This window comes from Lithobates pipiens, unplaced genomic scaffold, assembly GCF_037356315.1.
Source record: "Lithobates pipiens isolate NorthernLeopardFrog02 unplaced genomic scaffold, aLitPip1_a1.2 Scaffold_3, whole genome shotgun sequence".
NCBI lineage: Eukaryota > Metazoa > Chordata > Amphibia > Anura > Ranidae > Lithobates > Lithobates pipiens.
The window spans coordinates 145,281,403-145,301,083 of NW_027507790.1; the positions used below are offsets into that span (position 1 = coordinate 145,281,403).

The 19,681-nt window shown below is 42.9% G+C and overlaps 1 protein-coding gene across 2 annotated transcripts in view; it reads left to right on the forward strand.

Annotated features, from left to right (window-relative positions):
* Positions 1–19,681, forward strand: part of LIX1 (limb and CNS expressed 1) — a 237,958-nt gene that overhangs the window by 200,895 nt on the left and 17,382 nt on the right. For both annotated transcript variants that reach the window (XM_077462348.1, XM_077462347.1), the window contains one exon: positions 3,194–3,271. In XM_077462348.1, coding sequence (XP_077318474.1) covers positions 3,194–3,271 — 78 coding nt within the window. The remainder of the gene's footprint in view (positions 1–3,193; positions 3,272–19,681) is intronic.

Consider the following 19,681-nt stretch of genomic DNA (forward strand, 5'->3'; position numbering starts at 1 on the left):
AGCCATGGATATGCATGAATCTATCTTTTGCATATAGGGGGTGGCCTGGAGAAAGGGGGCGGTGCCCGGGCACCCCTAATGGATGGGTTTCCACTGTTCTATATAGGCAGCTGCAGTTCAGAGGGAGGGAAGACTTCCTTATCTTCGCCTCTGCTCCGGTCATATGAGACACAGTTAAGGGAGGACTTTCCCCACTCGGAAATGCCTGGTTTAACTGGTGAGTGTGTTTCATGATTGGGGAAGATCTGTACTGGAGGAGGAGATATGTACTGGGGTGGAGTATAATAAAGGGGGAACAATACTGGGTGAACTGTATTAGGGGAAGGATCTTTACTGAGAGGGGGAGATCTGTACCAGAGAAAGAGACCTATACTGTTGGGGGAGGACGTAGAGATCTGTACTGGGAAGGAGCTATACTAAGAGTGGAACTGTACTAAGGGTAAGAGGGAATCTGTCCTGAAAAAGCTGTACTAATAAGGAGGTAGATCTGTATTGGGAGAAACTGTATTAAGAGAGGGATATGTACTAGGGCAAAATTGATCTGGAAGGGTGGAATCTCTACTAGTGGGAGCTGTAATTGGAGGAGGAATCCATACTTGGGGAAGATCCTGACACAAGAACTCTGAATTCTGGACCCCTGACCCCTTCGTTCTGTGCATTGTGCAGTCCTGACCCATGCATTCTGTTCATTTTGTACTCCTGATCCCTGTTCTTTGTGCATTATAAGATATGAATACACACCTGCGCTACAAAATTGTATATACATGAATAGACCCAGATGCTGCCACAAAGTGCTGAAGCATTCTGAAGACTGAAATAGTAAAAACCCCAAAGGAGGTGCAGCGCTATGTCACCAACAGTTAGACTCAATGCACAAACCAAACAATATATAAAAACAGTCTAACATTATTATTAGTGCATAAAAGTCCAATACAGTAAACATGAGAAAAGAGAACAGGGAGGCGGGACTTTAAATGGTGGGTGAGGTCTGATGGGGAACTCTGAGCCCCTGTACACACGGTCGGAGATTCTGCCAACCAAATCCGTCGGATTTTGCCCGTCGGATTTAGTCCGACGGATTGTGTCCGAAACTGTTGCATACACACGGTCGGGCCAAGTTGGTGAAAAATCCGATCTTTCAGAACGTGATGACGTAATTTTGTTACGATGGGACTACATTCAGGCTTGTAGCCAATAGCTTTGATGTAGGAATTTGATCTGAGCATGCGTGGCACTTGGTCCGATCAAAATGCTATACACATGATCGGATTAGGTCCGACCGGCCCAGTTGGTCAGGAAATATTTCCAACATGTTGGAAAATTGGGTCGGACGGCGATTCGGACGGAATCAGTCGGATGCATACCACACACAGTCGGATTATCTGACGACACGGTCCGTTAAGACGCATTCCGACAGATTCTCCGACCGTGTGTACAGGGCTTTAGACTAGTTCCTCATCAGGCCTGCTTTGACCGTGATTGATAGCAGATTGTAGTTGATGGGTTCCAGGTGATTTAACCCTTGGAAGCCAGAGGAAAATTGTTCATTATGTACCCCCAATACTACCTGTTTTGAAAAGGGCACACTTGTTAGTCTATTTAACATGCACAGAAGAATTAAATCTACTACTTCAATTCCAAATCCCCATGGGAGAGCTGTATTGAAATGAGCACAGTGGAAGGTGACATTTAACATCACAGTGGATTACTAAACACTGCTATAAATATCTGCTTCTTTCTGCTACATTCATGATCAATAGAAAATCAGTTATATGCTTGCACTTTGCAGAACATTTATATGTATTCATGTAGAAATAAGTACAGATTGTCCACATTTTGAGCAATATTTATGTTCTGCAACCCTCTATAAGCCAGGACTTGCAGAAATCAGATTTAGCTGAATTTTGCATGCTCTGAGAATTTGAAGCACGGATTGGTTGTACTTGTCTACTTAGTGAAAATAGTGATCCATCACTGTGAATAAATGGGTAAGAGTAACTATTATTTTCAGTGGCGTCATTGGGGGGCCACAGGGGGCCATGACCCCCCAAAATTATACTGTGCCCTACCATGTGCCCCTCAATTAAAACACAGTTTGTATATGTAGCTGTGTATGTCCCGCATCTTTCTGGGGCCCACGCCGATTTGACACAGGCTCTCCTGAGAGTCAGAGTGTCCCTGACAACTCTTGTGTGGGATTTCTCCCCCTCCCTCTGCTCACTGACACTGTGCAATGCATAATGCGAGCATGAGCCAAGACCACCCAATCTGCTCCCTCCGCCTGCATCCTCATTAGCAGGAAGGAGAGGGAGTTGCAGGAAGGACTCCACCAGCACTGTAGTGGGGGGAGAATCAACCTGTAAATTCTGAAACTAGTGAGGTGACTGCAGGTTGAGCCGAGTGCCTATGACACTCTTACACAGCCCAATGAACAGAACCACCCCCCCTCACTCCCCTCACTCCCCTCACGGACAGGAGAGCAGAGAGGAATACAGCTCCTCCCCATGTGTCTTCCAGTCCCGAGAACACTATCCCCGATGTGCAGCTTTATCTGAAGAGAGGGGATGTGTGGGCGGGAAATATGAAAATCAGCAGCTGCAGATTCCTCTGAGTTTGATGATCAGGAAATGTCTCACTGCCTGTGATTAGCCGTGTGCAGTGTCGGCTTCCTGGCGGAATCTGGCAGGTGGAATTTCAATCACTCCCAAGCCCGTTTCTATTGCTTGTCGAGCTCCCTGCAAGTTGCTTAGCAGCAGTGGAGCTTTCTCTGATATGCTGATTGGCATGCAATCCAGGTGATGCTCCTAATCAAATCTAATGTTAAATATGATAGTGATTTTTATTGATCAAAGCCCACACCTTACAGGCATGGAGCCCACATGGCTGCTGAACATATGATTGATTTTACATATATATATATATTTTTCTAATTATTAGTGGGTCAAATTGTCGTTTGTTTTCTTGAATGAACAATTTTTTAACAGTGTATGTGGTTTTCATTTGGTAAAGTCCATTCATTCCAAAATCAAATGTTAAAAGCAAATAAAAGCTTTCGAATGAGAATTTGCATAAGAATTTTCCCAAGAATACTCGATTGAAATTCTATCTATGGTCAACTTAACAAATGTAACCTAAGTGAATAATCCTGTTCTAAAATATAGATAAATGTGCTGATAAGTTCTCTTTGTTCTAGGAACTTATGATCGTTTTCCAGCTTCTGCACTGGAACGGAAGTCTTAAAGCACTCAGAGACACAAAGTGCTCCCGTCAGGTAAGAATATATCACACAACGCATACATTTCACTTACATACTTTTACCCAGAATGCATCTGTTTATTGACTGGAATCCAAGGGCTTTACTGAGAAGCATCTGTAACTTGTACAGTTCTATCAGAGCTATTTAAGATGACATTTTTTCTCTTATGCTGTGTTTTGTTATATCTTCTCCTATATATTTTTGTGACACTTACAAATAATGTAGTTGAATAACCACACCAAGGCTACTCCTCTGTGAAGTGTGCAATGGCACAGTTATAGTTTAGTTTGAGAGAACACTTAAAGCTGAACTTTCATTTTAAATATATCATTCAATAGCCACATAGGATATAAATCCTCTTTTTGTGCACCCTTAGCAAGTACACACCTAGATATTACCTTGTAAAAGCAGCAGTGACGTCATCAATTTGCTGTACATAGCCTGTGCAGAAAGCAGAGATACAGGAGGGGCCCAGCAGGTACAGGCGACCTGCTGAAAGACCAGTCACCCTGCAGAAGAAGAGATAGCAGCAATGACTGGTCTTCATTGCATGAGGTTGCTGCACAGAGGCAAAGTTTCACATTTGATTACTGCACAGATCTGGACAAAATATGCAAAGTACACCAAGATTTAAGTAACAAACATAGCAAATGATAGCAGGTGGGATGGGAGGCCATTCAGATGCCAACGTCCCAAAATGTTCTATCCAAAAAAAGGTATCATGAGTCTGTGGGACTATAATGACACAAAATAAAGTCCAAAAGCAAACAATCTGTATAAAAACAGTTTATTACGTCTTTATTACAATGAATAAAACCATACATCAATATATACTGTAGGCTTAGACCATAAAAAAGGGAGCACCCCACAGAGGTTCTCATAACTTCAAATACAGTAATCCTTTTATTCTGGTATATTAATGCAGCCCAACGCATCTTGCGTAAAAAAATAAATAAATAAAATAAATGGACAATAGAGTAAAAGAATAACTACATTCCTCTATTGTCAGTTTATGTTTTTACACATTTATTTTTGTAAAGTTAGGCTTACCTTTTCCCCTGATGAAGCATGATACTCGAAACACGTCGGAGAGCGTCAATATACCACAGTATCAGGATTTCTACATTTGAACTTGTGAGAACCTCTTTGGGGGTCTTGCTTTTTCACGGTCTAAGGCTACAGTATACAAATTGATGTATGATTTCATTCATTGTAATAAAGATGTAAGAAAACTGTTTTATACAAGATACAAGTAAGAATACACACTTTTATTTCAGCAATATTTGCTCATCCCAGAGTTCAGCTTTAATAAAATAATCCTGGTGTGACATGCAGCATATATTACATATATTTTTAAAGGTGAAAAAATCTGAGAACGTTAGAACGTCCTGTTTAATGGCTATGGGACTGAGTAATGGGTAGTTTTATATTCTATATTTTAGCTTTGTTAGCAGCATTTCTATTTTTCTAATTGTTTAAAGCATATATAAACCATAACTATCAGTTTCTCTTATTTGGTCCCCTTTGTTCTATTAAAAGAGAAGTACAGACAAAGCTTGTTTGGCTGTACTTCTCCCGTGGATCTCAGGAGTGCAGTTTGTTCATTGGATGACAGCACAGAGTCGGTTCAGGCTCGGTAAGGATCCCGATCAGGGCCACTGATAAGCCAGTACAGCCAGCCCTGTTGTACCAGGCCTGGCCAGCAGGGGGGGCCTGTGCAGCTTCAAAGACAGTTCAGTGGAGAAAACCCAAAAAACGCTTTCTAATTTACAAGTGGCTCCCTGTGCTCATTGTACACTACACACTGGATCTTTCCATTACAAAATCCTGGAAACAGAATCCAGGAATCTGTGTCTCCCAGGACCTCAGCTGAGCTCTGTAATCCAGTCCAGAGCTTCTAGATTGCCTTCTCCACAGACCCAAGACCACACCCCTCCGCTGCTCTCATTGGTTGGAGGAGAGAAGTCTAATTAGCAGCCCGGGACGGGAGCTTCTTAGGTAAGAGACATGCTGCTGTGCAGGAGAGTTCTCTCATGTTGGCACAGATTAAAACAGGCCCACTGACACTGCATCTGGCCTGCCAGCACAGACACAACACGAACAGTCAGAAATGTTTTGTAATGTAAACGATCCTAACACCTCCTGAGAGGCCCCCTCCCCCACCAACCTGAAATGGGGACTGATGTTGAGAGGTGCTCTGATGTGATATAAGGGGCTCTGCTGTGATGGAGGGGACTCTGCTGTGATAGAGGGGGCTCTGCTGTGATACAAGGGGCTCTGATGTGATATAAGGGGACTCTGCTGTGATGGAGGGGGCTCTGATGTGATATAAGGGGCTCTGCTGTGATGGAGGGGGCTCTGATGTGATGGAGGGGACTCTGCTGTGATGGAGGGGACTCTGCTGTGATGGAGGGGACTCTGCTGTAAGGGAGGGACTCTGCTGTGATACAAGGGGCTCTGCTGTGATATAAGGGGCTCTGATGTGATATAAGGGGACTCTGCTGTGATGGAGGGGACTCTGCTGTGATGGAGGGGGCTCTGATGTGATGGAGGGGACTCTGCTGTGATGGAGGGGGCTCTGCTGTGATGGAGGGGGCTCTGCTGTGATACAAGGGGCTCTGCTGTGATATAAGGGGATCTGATGTGATATAAGGGGACTCTGTTGTGATGGAGGGGGCTCTGCTGTGATGGAGGGGGCTCTGCTGTGATGGAGGGGACTCTGCTTTGATGGAGGGGGCTCTGCTGTGATGGAGGGGGCTCTGCTGTTATGGAGGGGACTCTGCTGTGATGGAGGGGGCTCTGCTGTGATACAAAGGGCTCTGCTGTGATATAAGGGGCTCTGCTGTGATGGAGGGGACTCTGCTGTGATGGAGGGGGCTCTGCTGTGATGTAGGGGGCTCTGCTGTGATGGAGGGGGCTCTGATGTGATGGAGGGGACTCTGCTGTGATGGAGGGGGCTCTGCTGTGATACAAGGGGCTCTGCTGTGATATAAGGGGCTCTGCTGTGATATAAGGGGACTCTGCTGTGATGGAGGGGGCTCTGCTGTGATGGAGGGGACTCTGCTGTGATGGAGGGGGCTCTGCTGTGATGGAGGGGGCTCTGCTGTGATATAAGGGGACTCTGCTGTGATGGAGGGGGCTCTGCTGTGATGGAGGGGGCTCTGCTGTGATGGAGGGGACTCTGCTGTGATGGAGGGGGCTCTGCTGTGATGGAGGGGACTCTGCTGTGATGGAGGGGGCTCTGCTGTGATATAAGGGGCTCTGCTGTGATATAAGGGGACTCTGCTGTGATGGAGGGGACTCTGCTGTGATGGAGGGGGCTCTGATGTGATGGAGGGGGCTCTGATGTGATGGAGGGGACTCTGATGTGATGGAGGGGGCTCTGCTGTGATGGAGGGGGCTCTGCTGTGATGGAGGGGACTCTGGTGTGATGGAGGGGGCTCTGATGTGATGGAGGGGACTCTGATGTGATGGAGGGGGCTCTGATGTGATGGAGGGGGCTCTGCTGTGATGGAGGGGACTCTGCTGTGATGGAGGGGACTCTGCTGTGACGGAGGGGGCTCTGCTGTGATACAAGGGGCTCTGCTGTGATATAAGGGGCTCTGATGTGATATAAGGGGACTCTGCTGTGATGGAGGGGGCTCTGCTGTGATGGAGGGGGCTCTGATGGAGGGGACTCTGCTGTGATGGAGGGGGCTCTGATGGAGGGGACTCTGCTGTGATGGAGAGGGCTCTGCTGTGATGGAGGGGGCTCTGCTGTGATGGAGGGGGCTCTGCTGTGATGGAGGGGACTCTGCTGTGATGGAGGGGACTCTGCTGTGATGGAGGGAGCTCTGCTGTGATGGAGGGGGCTCTGCTGTGATGGAGGGGACTCTGATATGAAATGGGGGACTCTGTCCGTTGTTCTACTGACCTACCCCCCGCATCTTCTGCCAGTTATACTGACTTTGCTGCATATTTTAATATAATGCACATAAATAAAAAAAGATTGTAAGTTTACAAAGTAAGACATGGGCACCTCTTGGCATCATTAACCCCTTCCCACCTATATCAGCCCTTTCGCTGGATGGATAGGTGGGGTTGAGGTTGGGGCAGAAGGGGGCCCCATCAGGTAGGCTGTACGGGGCCCCATGGTTTCTATCAGCAGCCCTGATCCCGATCATAGGGTTGGGATCTCAGCCTGAGCCTGAGCTGCCGCTCCTGCCCCCTCCACAGTCCAGCGCTCCAGTGAGCGAGGGTGGGGGGGGGCAGAGAAGAGAGCAGTAACTGACAGTCAACAGCTCTCTGCTCAGGGGGCTCTGAGAACTGAGCGATCAGCAGTGTTAGATCGCTTGATTCTCAGTCTTAGAGGCACCAGGGGACAGATGTAGCATCAGTCCGATGCTGTATCCACCTAGATAAGTATGATTCTTAAATAAAAAGAAAATTCATATTTCTCTTTTAAATATACTAGTGAAAGCATTTTGTTATACTGTATCTGTTGGATAAGTGCACAATGTTTTATTGACCACTCTTTCTGAAACTCTTAGGTGCATGCCTGTCATGCTAGTCCAGTGGTTTCGATATTTTTTAGGCATTCAGCTGGAACAAGTATGCAGATCAGTCATTTTGACTTCAGACTGTTTGTTCCAAGTTAGTGACTCAAAGTATCAAAGCCTATTTCTCTGAGTATAGGTTTCTTTAGTCAATGGTCATTTACTAAGCAAGGCATAATTACTGTTTTTCTTAAGCAGTCAATTTTAGGATTTTTTTTAACAAACACAGGACAATATTTTAAAGCGCAGCTAAACTTTTAGAGTCACCAAAAGGTCCTATGATAATGTTTACATTATGACACACTTGCAAAATGCCACCCCTCAGTTCCGTCTTTAACATTTCATACTGGCTGATTTGGGATGCCGGAAATTACACATGTGTGCACGGAAGTTACATCATCACAGCACATACACTGAGCTGTCAGTGTACAGATTGTCTAAAATTGGTGGCAGTGGAATAGTTTTAATGACAGATGTTACATACAGAGTCTCTTCTATCATTAATACCTACAAAAAAAGGTTAGTTCCCCTTTAAGTACAAAGCAATACTGGATACATTTGCTTACATTCATCAGAATTCATCAGAAATGAATGGCAGTTGCTAGACCTGGTATAAGGCCCGTTTCACGCAAATGGTCTAATTGGGTCAGCTTGTCTGTTTTTCAGTCTGACCCAAATAAACTCTCAATTTTCCTCTATGGAGTGTCGGGTGTAAACTGATTTGTGTCCTTTTACACACGGCTATCTACAGGTCCAATCTGGCAAAAAAATATGCAAGGGGATCGCTCCTCTCTGGCTGGCTGTATCGGATCAGAGGGCAGTCGGGTGGAAACGGACAGCAGGTCTGTTTACATTCAGCTGTCCATAGAGCAGAGTGGGCTGTGTCCATGACCATGCTGTATATGCAGAGCAGACACAGACTTGTCCTCTGGCCACTCCGCTCAGCCCAGCAGGAGATCAGCAGAGGGATCCCTTCCTGAGCAAAATCAGGTCTGGCCTGTGTGAAAGTGGTCTAACAGTTTTTTTTTTTTTTTTTTAATAATATGTGACAAACTATTTAAATATTTTTGGAGTGTATCTAAATTGTATCCAAAGCCAAATCTTTTTTTTTTTTGCTTCTATTGCTATGTGTAGGAAACAAGGGACCACTGGGGAGATTCACCCTCTTCATTTATCCTGGTGGTGGCTTCCAACGGGATGTTGCAGTGGGGATACCTCCTCCATTGACAAATTTTGACAGGGGATTTTTCCTCACTTTGTAGAGATTTCCTCTCACTTCGTGTTGAGTCTCCAAAACCCAAAAACTGGCAGAATGTTTGTTTTTGTTTTGTTTTTATCTTTTTTATTAAATTTTCGGTTTCACATACAGATGTAGCCCACACAGGGGCAAGACCAAAAGGTCACATTCTCATAGAGCAACATATAACACAAGAACCAAATAAAACAATCTACTAAGCTACTATCCCAATGTGGGGATAGCGTTCAGTTCAGGATTAACTATGCTCAAAGCTGGGATACTAGGATACAAATTAAAGTTTTTAAATCAGGACTAAGTGACTGGTCAGAGACTATGTCTTAACTAGAGTAGGCTTAATCTCCGCTTGCTGTAGTGGCATCATTGAGCCAACCTACCCAACTGGCAGAAGGTTTAACCATTATTTACGCATATCTAAAACTAAACTGAAACATGACCACCCATTAGGGTAACTGCACCACATCTCTTGATGTGCATGTTGTATGTTTACCTGTAGTACCTGAAAATACGTTAACTAGCTGCAGCATGTTTAAAAAGGTCACAATTTTTTTTTTTCTCCTTTCCCCATAGATTTGCCATTTATTAGTGAAATTTGCAAATTTCCACCTAGCAAATATTATGTGCAGGCACCAAATAAATATGTTGACTCACAAATAGCTAGTTTCTAACTCAGTATAACTAAAGTACAATTTTACTGAACCTGTAGAATGGCACATAGAGTGTTCTGCAAGAACTACTTATTGGAAGTCATGTACTTTCATGGTATGGCATAATTCCATTGCATCCTGTCCCTGCTGATACTGTCTACAAAGCTGTAATTAGGAATACTCTTAAGGGAAAAGTATAATGAACATGTTCCTAAAACAGATGCTACATCTGCGAACACAAATTATGAAAAAATATAGTTACTGGCAGTGGTGGTAAAAATTCCTAATGTTTGGCCCAATCTTACTTAAAGAGATAATGGAAAAAGCCATCATTTATTAAAACTGCAGAACACTAAGGTATAAACAAATCAAATCCTTGTGAAGATCTTAGAATATACAGTATGTGATTGAAACTTTTATTTATTTTTTTTTACAAAAACATTTACACAGTTTCTTACTTTTAGGCTTTTTTATTTTATTTTCATTCTCAGCGAGAACCAAAGGATAAGTATATAGCTTGTGCAAAGTCCTAGACATATATGTATATTCAAGGGGAATGACATTTTCAGCTTTATTCAAATCTGTGTGTTTGTTTTGTTTTGTTAAATAGACTGTACCATCAAAAATACAAAGCTAACTAAATTAGGGTACATCTGAGACCAAAACTATTTTCTTTAGCTTTGTATAGAATGGGTAAAGGTGTTCCACTGGGGAAATTCACCCTTTTTATCTGACTTAACCACTGTCAGTGGAACAGAAAGTGCTGGGAAAACAACACTTTTGGGGGCTTTCTCAGGCCAAGGTATGGAGGGGAAATCTTCCCCAATGGTGACACCTGTTTCAGGGTTTGCTTTTAATTTCGGAAATATCTCCTCTAGCTTCATGTTGGGTCTTTGGGACAGGTAAAGAGAAGGGAAGGAAAAGAGAAGGAAAAGGGAAGAGCCCCACAGGCAAAAACACTGGACACGAGTTGAACCTTTCCATGCTCTAAATAAATCTATATATAATTGATAAATAATATTCTGTGTTTCAAAAATTCTTTAAAAAATGCTGCAGATTACAGAACAAGTGTCAAGTTCGAGTTGGAGCAATATGTTTTTTAATCATATGGCCAGATTTCTGCTTTAAGGGCTAGAAATAATGCTTTGCCCTACTTTCACAAAGCTTGAAAACAAGTGACTTTTTACTATTACTATTTAGGGGACAGCTCACAGATAAACAAACACTGTTAATTTCTGAAGGGTATATTTGATTGTGTTCTCTCCTGAAGGGTAAAATCCGCTAATCTGAACCATGAACTTCCCATTCAGCATAAATCACATAATGAAATAACTAGTCTTTTGGTCACCAACACTGGAGGAAGCCTGGAACAGCCCTTACTTTTGGATAATTTAATATTTTAGTCATTGTGTGATCCACCTAAGCAAAGCTCTTAGTATGTGAGCATAAGTCTGCTTTAAACCCACGAATTGATGCTGGTTTCAGGGCAACTGATGCCTAAGCAAAGCCCAATAATGGTGCTCCCCTCAGTCACTCCATTGCTTAACTGAACTCCATCCCTGGAATTTGTGAAAAGCAATGTAGACACTCTTTAGAATTCCATTGCTTCTTCGCATGACAAATTTCTGTGAGGGAGATGGATTAATATGCCTGTCAGGAACAGGTACATGGATGGGGACGCCACTGGAGCCAGATTGCCCATACCAAGCACATTCACCCCCTTGCTAACTAAGACACTGTCAACAGTTCAGCTAACAGCATCCAAGCAACCAATGATTTCTCTCCAGTCCCATGAATCATGTCAGCCAGCATCCCTACTCCTATGTTATTATTTTACCTGTTGGCTGGGGAACCTCCCAGCCAGCAACTGAGTGGGGCTGAGAATGAGTTATTGGTTGTTATGACCCCGGGTTCATTGCAACCAGTGGGTCCTGTGCAGGAAGCCATCACATTCATGACAGCTTTCCAGCACAAAATGCCCCACTCTGTCTCTTTGTACACCAAATCAGAATTGGTGTTAATTACCACCTGTTTGCTTTCAGATTCTTAAAGTAGCAGAAATAACAACTACCTGAATCTCATAATCTCTTAATGAAACACTCGCAAGGCTTTTCTAAATTAGGTGAAGACCATTTAATGAATTCCTCTCCAATGAGTTCTCGAAGTGAAATAAAAAACCTTCAATCTTATTTCAGGGCAGCCCCAGGCCAGACCCCCCCCCCCCAACTTTATTAAATAAAACCTTTTTTATTTAATTTATTTATGTATTTATTTAACAGCTTGTGCATGGATTTAACACAAGCAACTAATTGAGGCTTTGTATTTAGAAATGATAAGTTGGAGTTTTCCCCAGCACAGTATCTCCTATATATATCTAAAATTCCTATAAAGTGGTATTATAAGTTGGTTGCTATGCATATGATTAATGCTGCTAGGATGTGTATACCAGTCAATTGGCGATCTTCATCCCCACCTTCCATGACAGAATGGTTTAGTCAAATTAATCGTGTCGCTGAGATGGAGGAGCTGATCTATACTGCCTTGGATAATATTTCTAAATTCATTGCTATATTGAAAGCCTGGAAAACCTTTAAAAGCTCCCAACTATACCAAGACCTTATAAATAATGCAAACTGATTTTCAACTGGGGCAATACTACCCCCAAACTTAAGGGCAGACTCTGGCTCACGCTACTGGCGTGACGCACTTTAGTGTTCTGACCACTGGAAGCTGAAGAGGGTAGTCAGTCATTCCCTCGCCCCCTATCCTCAATACATTCTTATCCTCTTCCTCCCTTCCCCCTTTTTCCTACATACCCCCGCTCCTCTTTTCATCCCTCCTCCCCTTTCCCCGTTTATTTTTTTCTTTCTAGTCCCGGAGAGTAAGTGGACCAACTTAATCTTTACCTGCTACTGAGGGACAACGCCAGAGGAGATTGGAAGAGTTGGAGCCACTTCCTAAACATGGTTTGTTAGCACTAGATCCGTGGCATCTCACCCCTGCGTTTCCGCTTTAGCACAATAAGTTATGATAAGATTTATAGAGAAAGTTGTTCCTCTATAGGTCAGGATTAATAAAGCTCACTCTTCCATCTTCCCCATCCATTTTTTTGTTCTGTAGTTCTTCCCTCCCTCTCTTAGGGTATTTACATCTAAACATCATTATGCCAATGGAGAACATGATTGCTGCTTAGAGATGTTTAGACATGTTATATTTCTGTTCTGTTGATACCTACCTATGTGACTATATTGGGCTCATAGAGTCATTTGTTTCTATGTGCTATTCAAATAGTTTTAATAAAACATTTATGTTTTACGTGAAAAAAAAGAAAATAAATAAGTTAACACTTTTCCCTTGTAATAGTCACAAATTCACACTTTGATGTTAACAAATATAAACAATCCCGGCCTGGAGACAAGGGTAGATCAACTCCATAAAAGTGTATGGAGCTGTATTGGGATGTAGACAAACAGCAGTTGGATCTCAGTAATTATACATCTGTGGAGGGAGAGGGTGTGATTAATTAGCTTAGGGCAAACGGGCAAAAATGATAGGAGTTTTAAAGTGTAGTTATCCTTTAGGGGCATGATAGCTAGGGCAAAAACTCAGTGATGCCCCCTTCCTTTGATGCACTAAGCACATGTTTATTTTGCTTAAAGGTCAACTTCCTTTCATGGAAAAAATAAAATATAAAAAAAATTAATATAGCATACAGTGCCTTGCAAAAGTATTCGGCCCCCTTGAACTTTTCAACCTTTTGCCACATTTCAGGCTTAAAACATAAAGATATAAAATTTTTATTTTTTGTGAAGAATCACCAACAAGTGGGACACAATTGTGAAGTGGAATGAAATCTATTGGATTTTTGAAACTTTTTTAACTAATAAAAAAATGAAAAGTGGGGCGTGCAAAATTATTCGGCCCCCTTGCATTAATACTTTGTAGAGCCACCTTTTGCTGCAATTACAGCTGCAAGTCGCTTGGGGTATGTCTCTATCAGTTTTGCACATCGAGAGACTGAAATTCTTGCCCATTCTTCCTTGCAAAACAGCTCGAGCTCAGTGAGGTTGGATGGAGAGCGTTTGTGAACAGCAGTTTTCAGCTCTTTCCACAGATTCTCGATTGGATCCAGGTCTGGACTTTGACTTGGCCATTCTAACACCTGGATACGTTTATTTGTGAACCATTCCTTTGTAGATTTTGCTGTATGTTTGGGATCATTGTCTTGTTGGAAGATAAATCTCCGTCCCAGTTTCAGGTCTTTTGCAGACTCCAACAGGTTTTCATCCAGAATGGTCCTGTATTTGGCTGCATCCATCTTCCCCTCAATTTTAACCATCTTCCCTGTCCCTGCTGAAGAAAAGCAGGCCCAAACCATGATGCTGCCACCACCATGTTTGACAGTGGAGATGGTGTGTTGAGGGTGATGAGCTGTGTTGCTTTTACGCCAAACATATCGTTTTGCATTGTGGGCAAAAAGTTTGATTTTGGTTTCATCTGACCAGAGCACCTTCTTCCACATGTTTGGTGTGTCTCCCAGATGGCTTGTGGCAAACTTTAGACGAGACTTTTTATGGATATCTTTGAGAAATGGCTTTCTTCTTGCCCCTCTTCCATAAAGGCCAGATTTGTGCAGTGTACGACTGATTGTTGTCCTATGGACAGACTCTCCCACCTCAGCTGTAGTTCTCTGCAGTTCATCCAGAGTGATCATGGGCCTCTTGGCTGCATCTCTGATCAGTCTTCTCCTTGTCTGAGCTGAAAGTTTAGAGGGACGGCCAGGTCTTGGTAGATTTGCAGTGGTCTGATACTCCTTCCATTTCAAAATGATCGCTTGCACAGTGCTCCTTGGGATGTTTAAAGCTTGGGAAATCGTTTTGTATCCAAATCTGGCTTTAAACTTCTCCACAACAGTATTACGGACGTGCCTGGTGTGTTCCTTGGTCTTCTTGATGCTCTCTGCGCTTTCAACAGAACCCTGAGACTATCACAGAGCAGGTGCATTTATACAGAGACTTGATTACACACAGGTAGATTCTATTTATCACCATCAGTAATTTAGGACAACATTGGATCATTCAGAGATCCTCGCTGAACTTCTGGAGTGAGTTTGCTGCACTGAAAGTAAAGGGGCTGAATAATTTTGCACGCACCACTTTTCAGTTTTTTATTTGCTAAAAAAGTTTAAATTATCCAATAGATTTCGTTACACTTCACAATTGTGTCCCACTTGTTGGTGATTCTTCACAAAAAATTTAAATTTTATATCTTTATGTTTGAAGCCTGAAATGTGGCAAAAGGTTGAAAAGTTCAAGGGGGCCGAATACTTTCGCAAGGCACTGTATACAAATTATTACACAAGTCATATTGTAGTGAAATGGTATTACATATTACCTTTCCATTTCATTCTGCAGTGCAGTAATTTTCTGTAAAATGCAATGCAATATGGCGACCTGTAGGTGTTCTGTACACCATTGGTGTACAGAACAACCAAAAGATTGCCATTTCCTGCATAGGTAAAGAACTCTGCAATAAGATACAAGTCAGGTTGTAGGCATTCTCTGAAACAAGAATTTCAATTTTTGTGAGATACTCCATAAGGGTTAGTCACTTCTAAAGGGATGCAGTTACTGCAACTTTTGTCATCGGAACATGAAAGATTCATCAGCTGATTAAAATGAATTAGTCACTCCTCCCATTCAGAGTTATTCCTTTAGAACAGAAACAGGTAGGACTCTGCAACAAAGGGGGTTGCTTTTTTTCCAACAAACCTGGAGTTGCTCTTTAAAGCCTATATCTGGGGATGTATTTCCCCCATACTGTAGTGGTAACATGCTTGTTCAGGTCTAGGGGACAAAAAAACAGTTTTACTCACCTGATTCCCTGCTCGCCGTGTAGTCGCAGCTCTTGTCTACTTCCCTACAGTCTGGTGATGGACATTTCTTCAGTGTGCTCACATCCAGCGCAAAGCTATAGGTTCTGCATTGTTCCTAAGGACTTCAGTGGACCTGCAGCTGCCAGAGTGCAGGGAAGAAGAGGCTGTGGGAAACAGTCTAGCAGTGTGGAGAGAGCTTGCAAGAGTGGAGAATCGGGAAACAAAAACTTCTTTTTTTTCAGTCCTCTAGACCTAAATGAGCATTAAACTTTGCAGTATGGGGACCACCCCACTGCTAGGGAAAATATTTACATTTTTCCATAATTCAGCTTTAATGGTTAATCCAGCCCAGCTTGGAATGCACCTGGCTTGATAACATTTAAAAGGCACCTGCCCAATCAAACTGACTCTACCTTCTCTTGCCCTTAATAGTTGGCATCCCCTCCTCGCCATCATTGACATAAAAAAATGAACTCATCCTACAAAATGGGAAAGTCTATGAAGTTAATTAGTTTGCCGCAAAATGAATTGCTGACTGATAATGGGGTCATCCTCATCTGGAATCTGCTAATCAGAATAAACAAGTGGCTGCAGTATCTATGAAGTAGAACATCTGGGAACCTTATTTAATATTTTTCTTAGACACAATCATTTATAGTTACAACACCGATGAAAGTCCATGAACATGTGTCCATTAAAAACATAGAAAGTGATATCCCTAATCTCTGTGCTGACTCTTTGTGTGGGTAAAGATACATATGAAACGTGTTAGCAAAAGATTATAGAAGGTTTAGTACTGTTCCTGAAGATGGGTTTGATGCATAAATAAAGTGATTAGATTATCAATTGAGGATTATGTTCATATTTAATTGGATTTATTTGGACCCAAGAAGAAAGCGAAGAAAAACTGGAAAGTGATTAAACAACATATGGCAATGATTATATTTGTTTAAGATCTGCTTTGTAGTTTAAATATGATACAGAACATGGGTTTGTATGTGTGAGTTATTGCTGAGATATACAAATAATAAAAATTGTAAAAGAAACGTTTAAAATGAATTAATTCATAATATCTATATAACAAAGCTGTAGCTTCCTGAAAAAAAAAACATTTGTAGATTTCAGTAGACTTCCTAAAGCTTTACAGCATTTATGGATTAAAATGCTATAATGATATGTTGTTACAGAAATAAATGGTAGATTGTCCGCATTCTTTGATCATTGGTGGGTAAAAATCTAGTCCAAGCCATATCCAGTACCTTTTGGCTAGAGGCTTGCTTAGCTCCCCTAGTTTGGGTTCCATTAAAGGGGTGTGGGGGTATTATACCAGAGAAAGGCTGGATTGGGTATTCCTTCTGTGTATCTCACACTAAAGCCCCATACACACTATCAGTTTTTCCGCTGAGTTTTTCCTTCAGATTTACCAAAACCATATAATATGAGGTCAGACCTCAGGAGCTTCAATTTGTATGCAATCAGGCAGGCCCTTCCACTACATGGTTTTGGTAAACCTGAAGGAAAAACTCAGCAGAAAAACTGATAGTGTGTAAAGAGCTTTAGAAAAAAAAATCTACTGACAGATTGAGGTATGAGAATGTGTGTTTCTTTCATAATATAATAAAATATTATAAACATTACACAGTGGCATAACTGGAACTATCAGGGCCCTGATGCAAGAAACCATGGAGGCCCCCCACCCAACCTCCGGACCAAATCTCTTTTCTCCGAGCCCAATGGCGGAACACCAGGGCCCGGTCCCAAGTGGGTGGCTGCATATAAAGGAACCGATTTCTCCATTTCCCCCCTGCTTCTCCTCCTCTCCCTCCCACAGGCTTTCAGCGGCTGCAGGAGAAAAATGGAGAGACCGGTTCCTCTATGTCTGTGTTTCACCCCTAGGTGAATGGGGCTGCACTCCAACCCCCGTGCAACTGTGTGCATTGCATGTAGTTGGAGCATAGTGGTGATGCATTTAAGGGGTTAAAACAGGTGGCCAGTAGGCAACATATTGTCTCTCTATCGGCTGTCAAATGCCTCTGAAAAGCGATATGAGCATGGATCGCTTTTCGGAGGAACAGCATTTTACATAAAATGTGCATACATACATGCAAACACACATATATAAACACACACACACACACACATAATATGCACACATATACTATATATAAATCCACATATGCGCGCACAAATAATCCAATGGCAGCTTGTGCTCAAAATTTTTAGGGGGGCGCAAGCAAACTGAAAAATTAAAAAAAAAACTATAAATTACAGCCACTGTGCCCATCAGTTGCAGCCACTGTACCATCAAACGCCACCACTGTGCCATCAAATGTCACCACTGTGCCCATCAAATGCTGCCACTGTGCCCAAACTCTGTCGCTGTGCCCATCAAATGCCGCCAGTGTGCCTATCAAATGCTGCCACTGTGTCCATCAAATGCTGCCACTGTGCCCATCAAGCTCTGCCACTGTGCCATCAAATGCCGCCACTGTGCCCATCAAATGCTGCCACTGTGCACATCAAAGGCTGCCACTGTGCCCATCAAATGATGCTGGTGTGCTCATTAAATGCTGCCAGTGTGCCATCAAATGCTGCCACTGTGAATCCCCACTGCCCGCTCGCCATCTGCCCAGCACTTACCCTGTCTTGGTGGGGCAGCGGGTGACGGCCATGAGCGGGGTCCTCCATGTGTCTACTGCCATCTTCATCACCTGTCCTCTCCTCCTGATAGGCGTCCAATAGCTGCCCATTGATAACGTCATCAATGACGAAACGCATCTGGGAAGGTACGCAGTGACGCCACCACTCTCTACGAGGGGAGGACGGGCTTTTTTGAATGCCGGCCGGCTTGTTGTGATTTAATCTCGATGCTGTTTTAAAGGATACTTTACGTAAGTGAAATTGCTTATAATACAATAAAATATTTGAATGGTTTTACGCTATGGAGGCATCCTTTTCTTTCTGGGGCTAATAATGGTGACATATCCGATTGCTGACTGTGGAAGTTTTTGTTTTGGGATGCTGCCATACACTGGCGACAGTAGATCAGTGACGCAAGGATAATGATACGGATGATTTATTATTAAGACTACAACCTGTTATGGATAAATTACCATTAGGGCTAATATCTAATCTGCATCTGGTAAGCGCATCTTAATCTCGGTGAGGGGCACTGGTTTGCAGTTTTGTGTGGATTCACCGTGGTGCCTTGATAAGAACTTACATATTGGACTCTATTTTCCAGCCTTGGCTCTCTGCAAGCTGTTTTTCTGTTATATACTATTTACATTTAAATGTCCTTTTTGCTCAATTAATTTGTGCAATATTAACGTTATTTACATAATCGGCAACAAATATTCATTTTGTGTGTGTGCCATTAATTCCTTAGAGATATTTTTTATTACTGAATAGGATTAGAGGCGCAGCTTTCCAAATCTTCCTATAAGATCTGCACACCTGATTGGCCCTTCAGGTCTGGTATGGAAATTAAGGGGAACCCTGCGGCAAATTAAAAAAATGGTGTAGGGATCCCACCAAAATCCATACCATACCCTTATCCGAGCAAGCAGGCTGCAGGAAAAGACGGGGTACGAGAGAGCGCCCCCCCCTCCTGAACCTTACCAGGCCTCATGCCTTCAACATGGAGGGATACTTTGGGGTTCCCAAAGCACCTTGTCACCATGTTGATGGGGACAAGGGCCTCATCACCACAACCCTTGCCGCTGGTTGTGTGGGTATGCGAGTGGGGGGCTTATCGGAATCTGGAAGCCCCCTTTAACAAGGGGACCGCTAGATCCCGGCCTTGTCATCTATATTGCCGAGACCTGATAATTCATTACAGCCACGATTTTAAATTACCTTTTTTACATTGATATATGTCCCCTGGGGCAGGACCCAGGTCCCCAACACTTTGTATGGCAATAAATTGCATATAAACCTCTAGAATGAGCACTTTTGTTTTTTAATGTTAATGTCCCATAGACTTTAACCCCTTGTACACACGGTCGGAGATTCCGACGGAATGTGTCCGATCGGACGGTTTTGTCGGATATTTCGACTGTGTGTGATCTCCTTCGGACTGTTTTCGGTCGGAGTATCCGACGGACCAAGTTT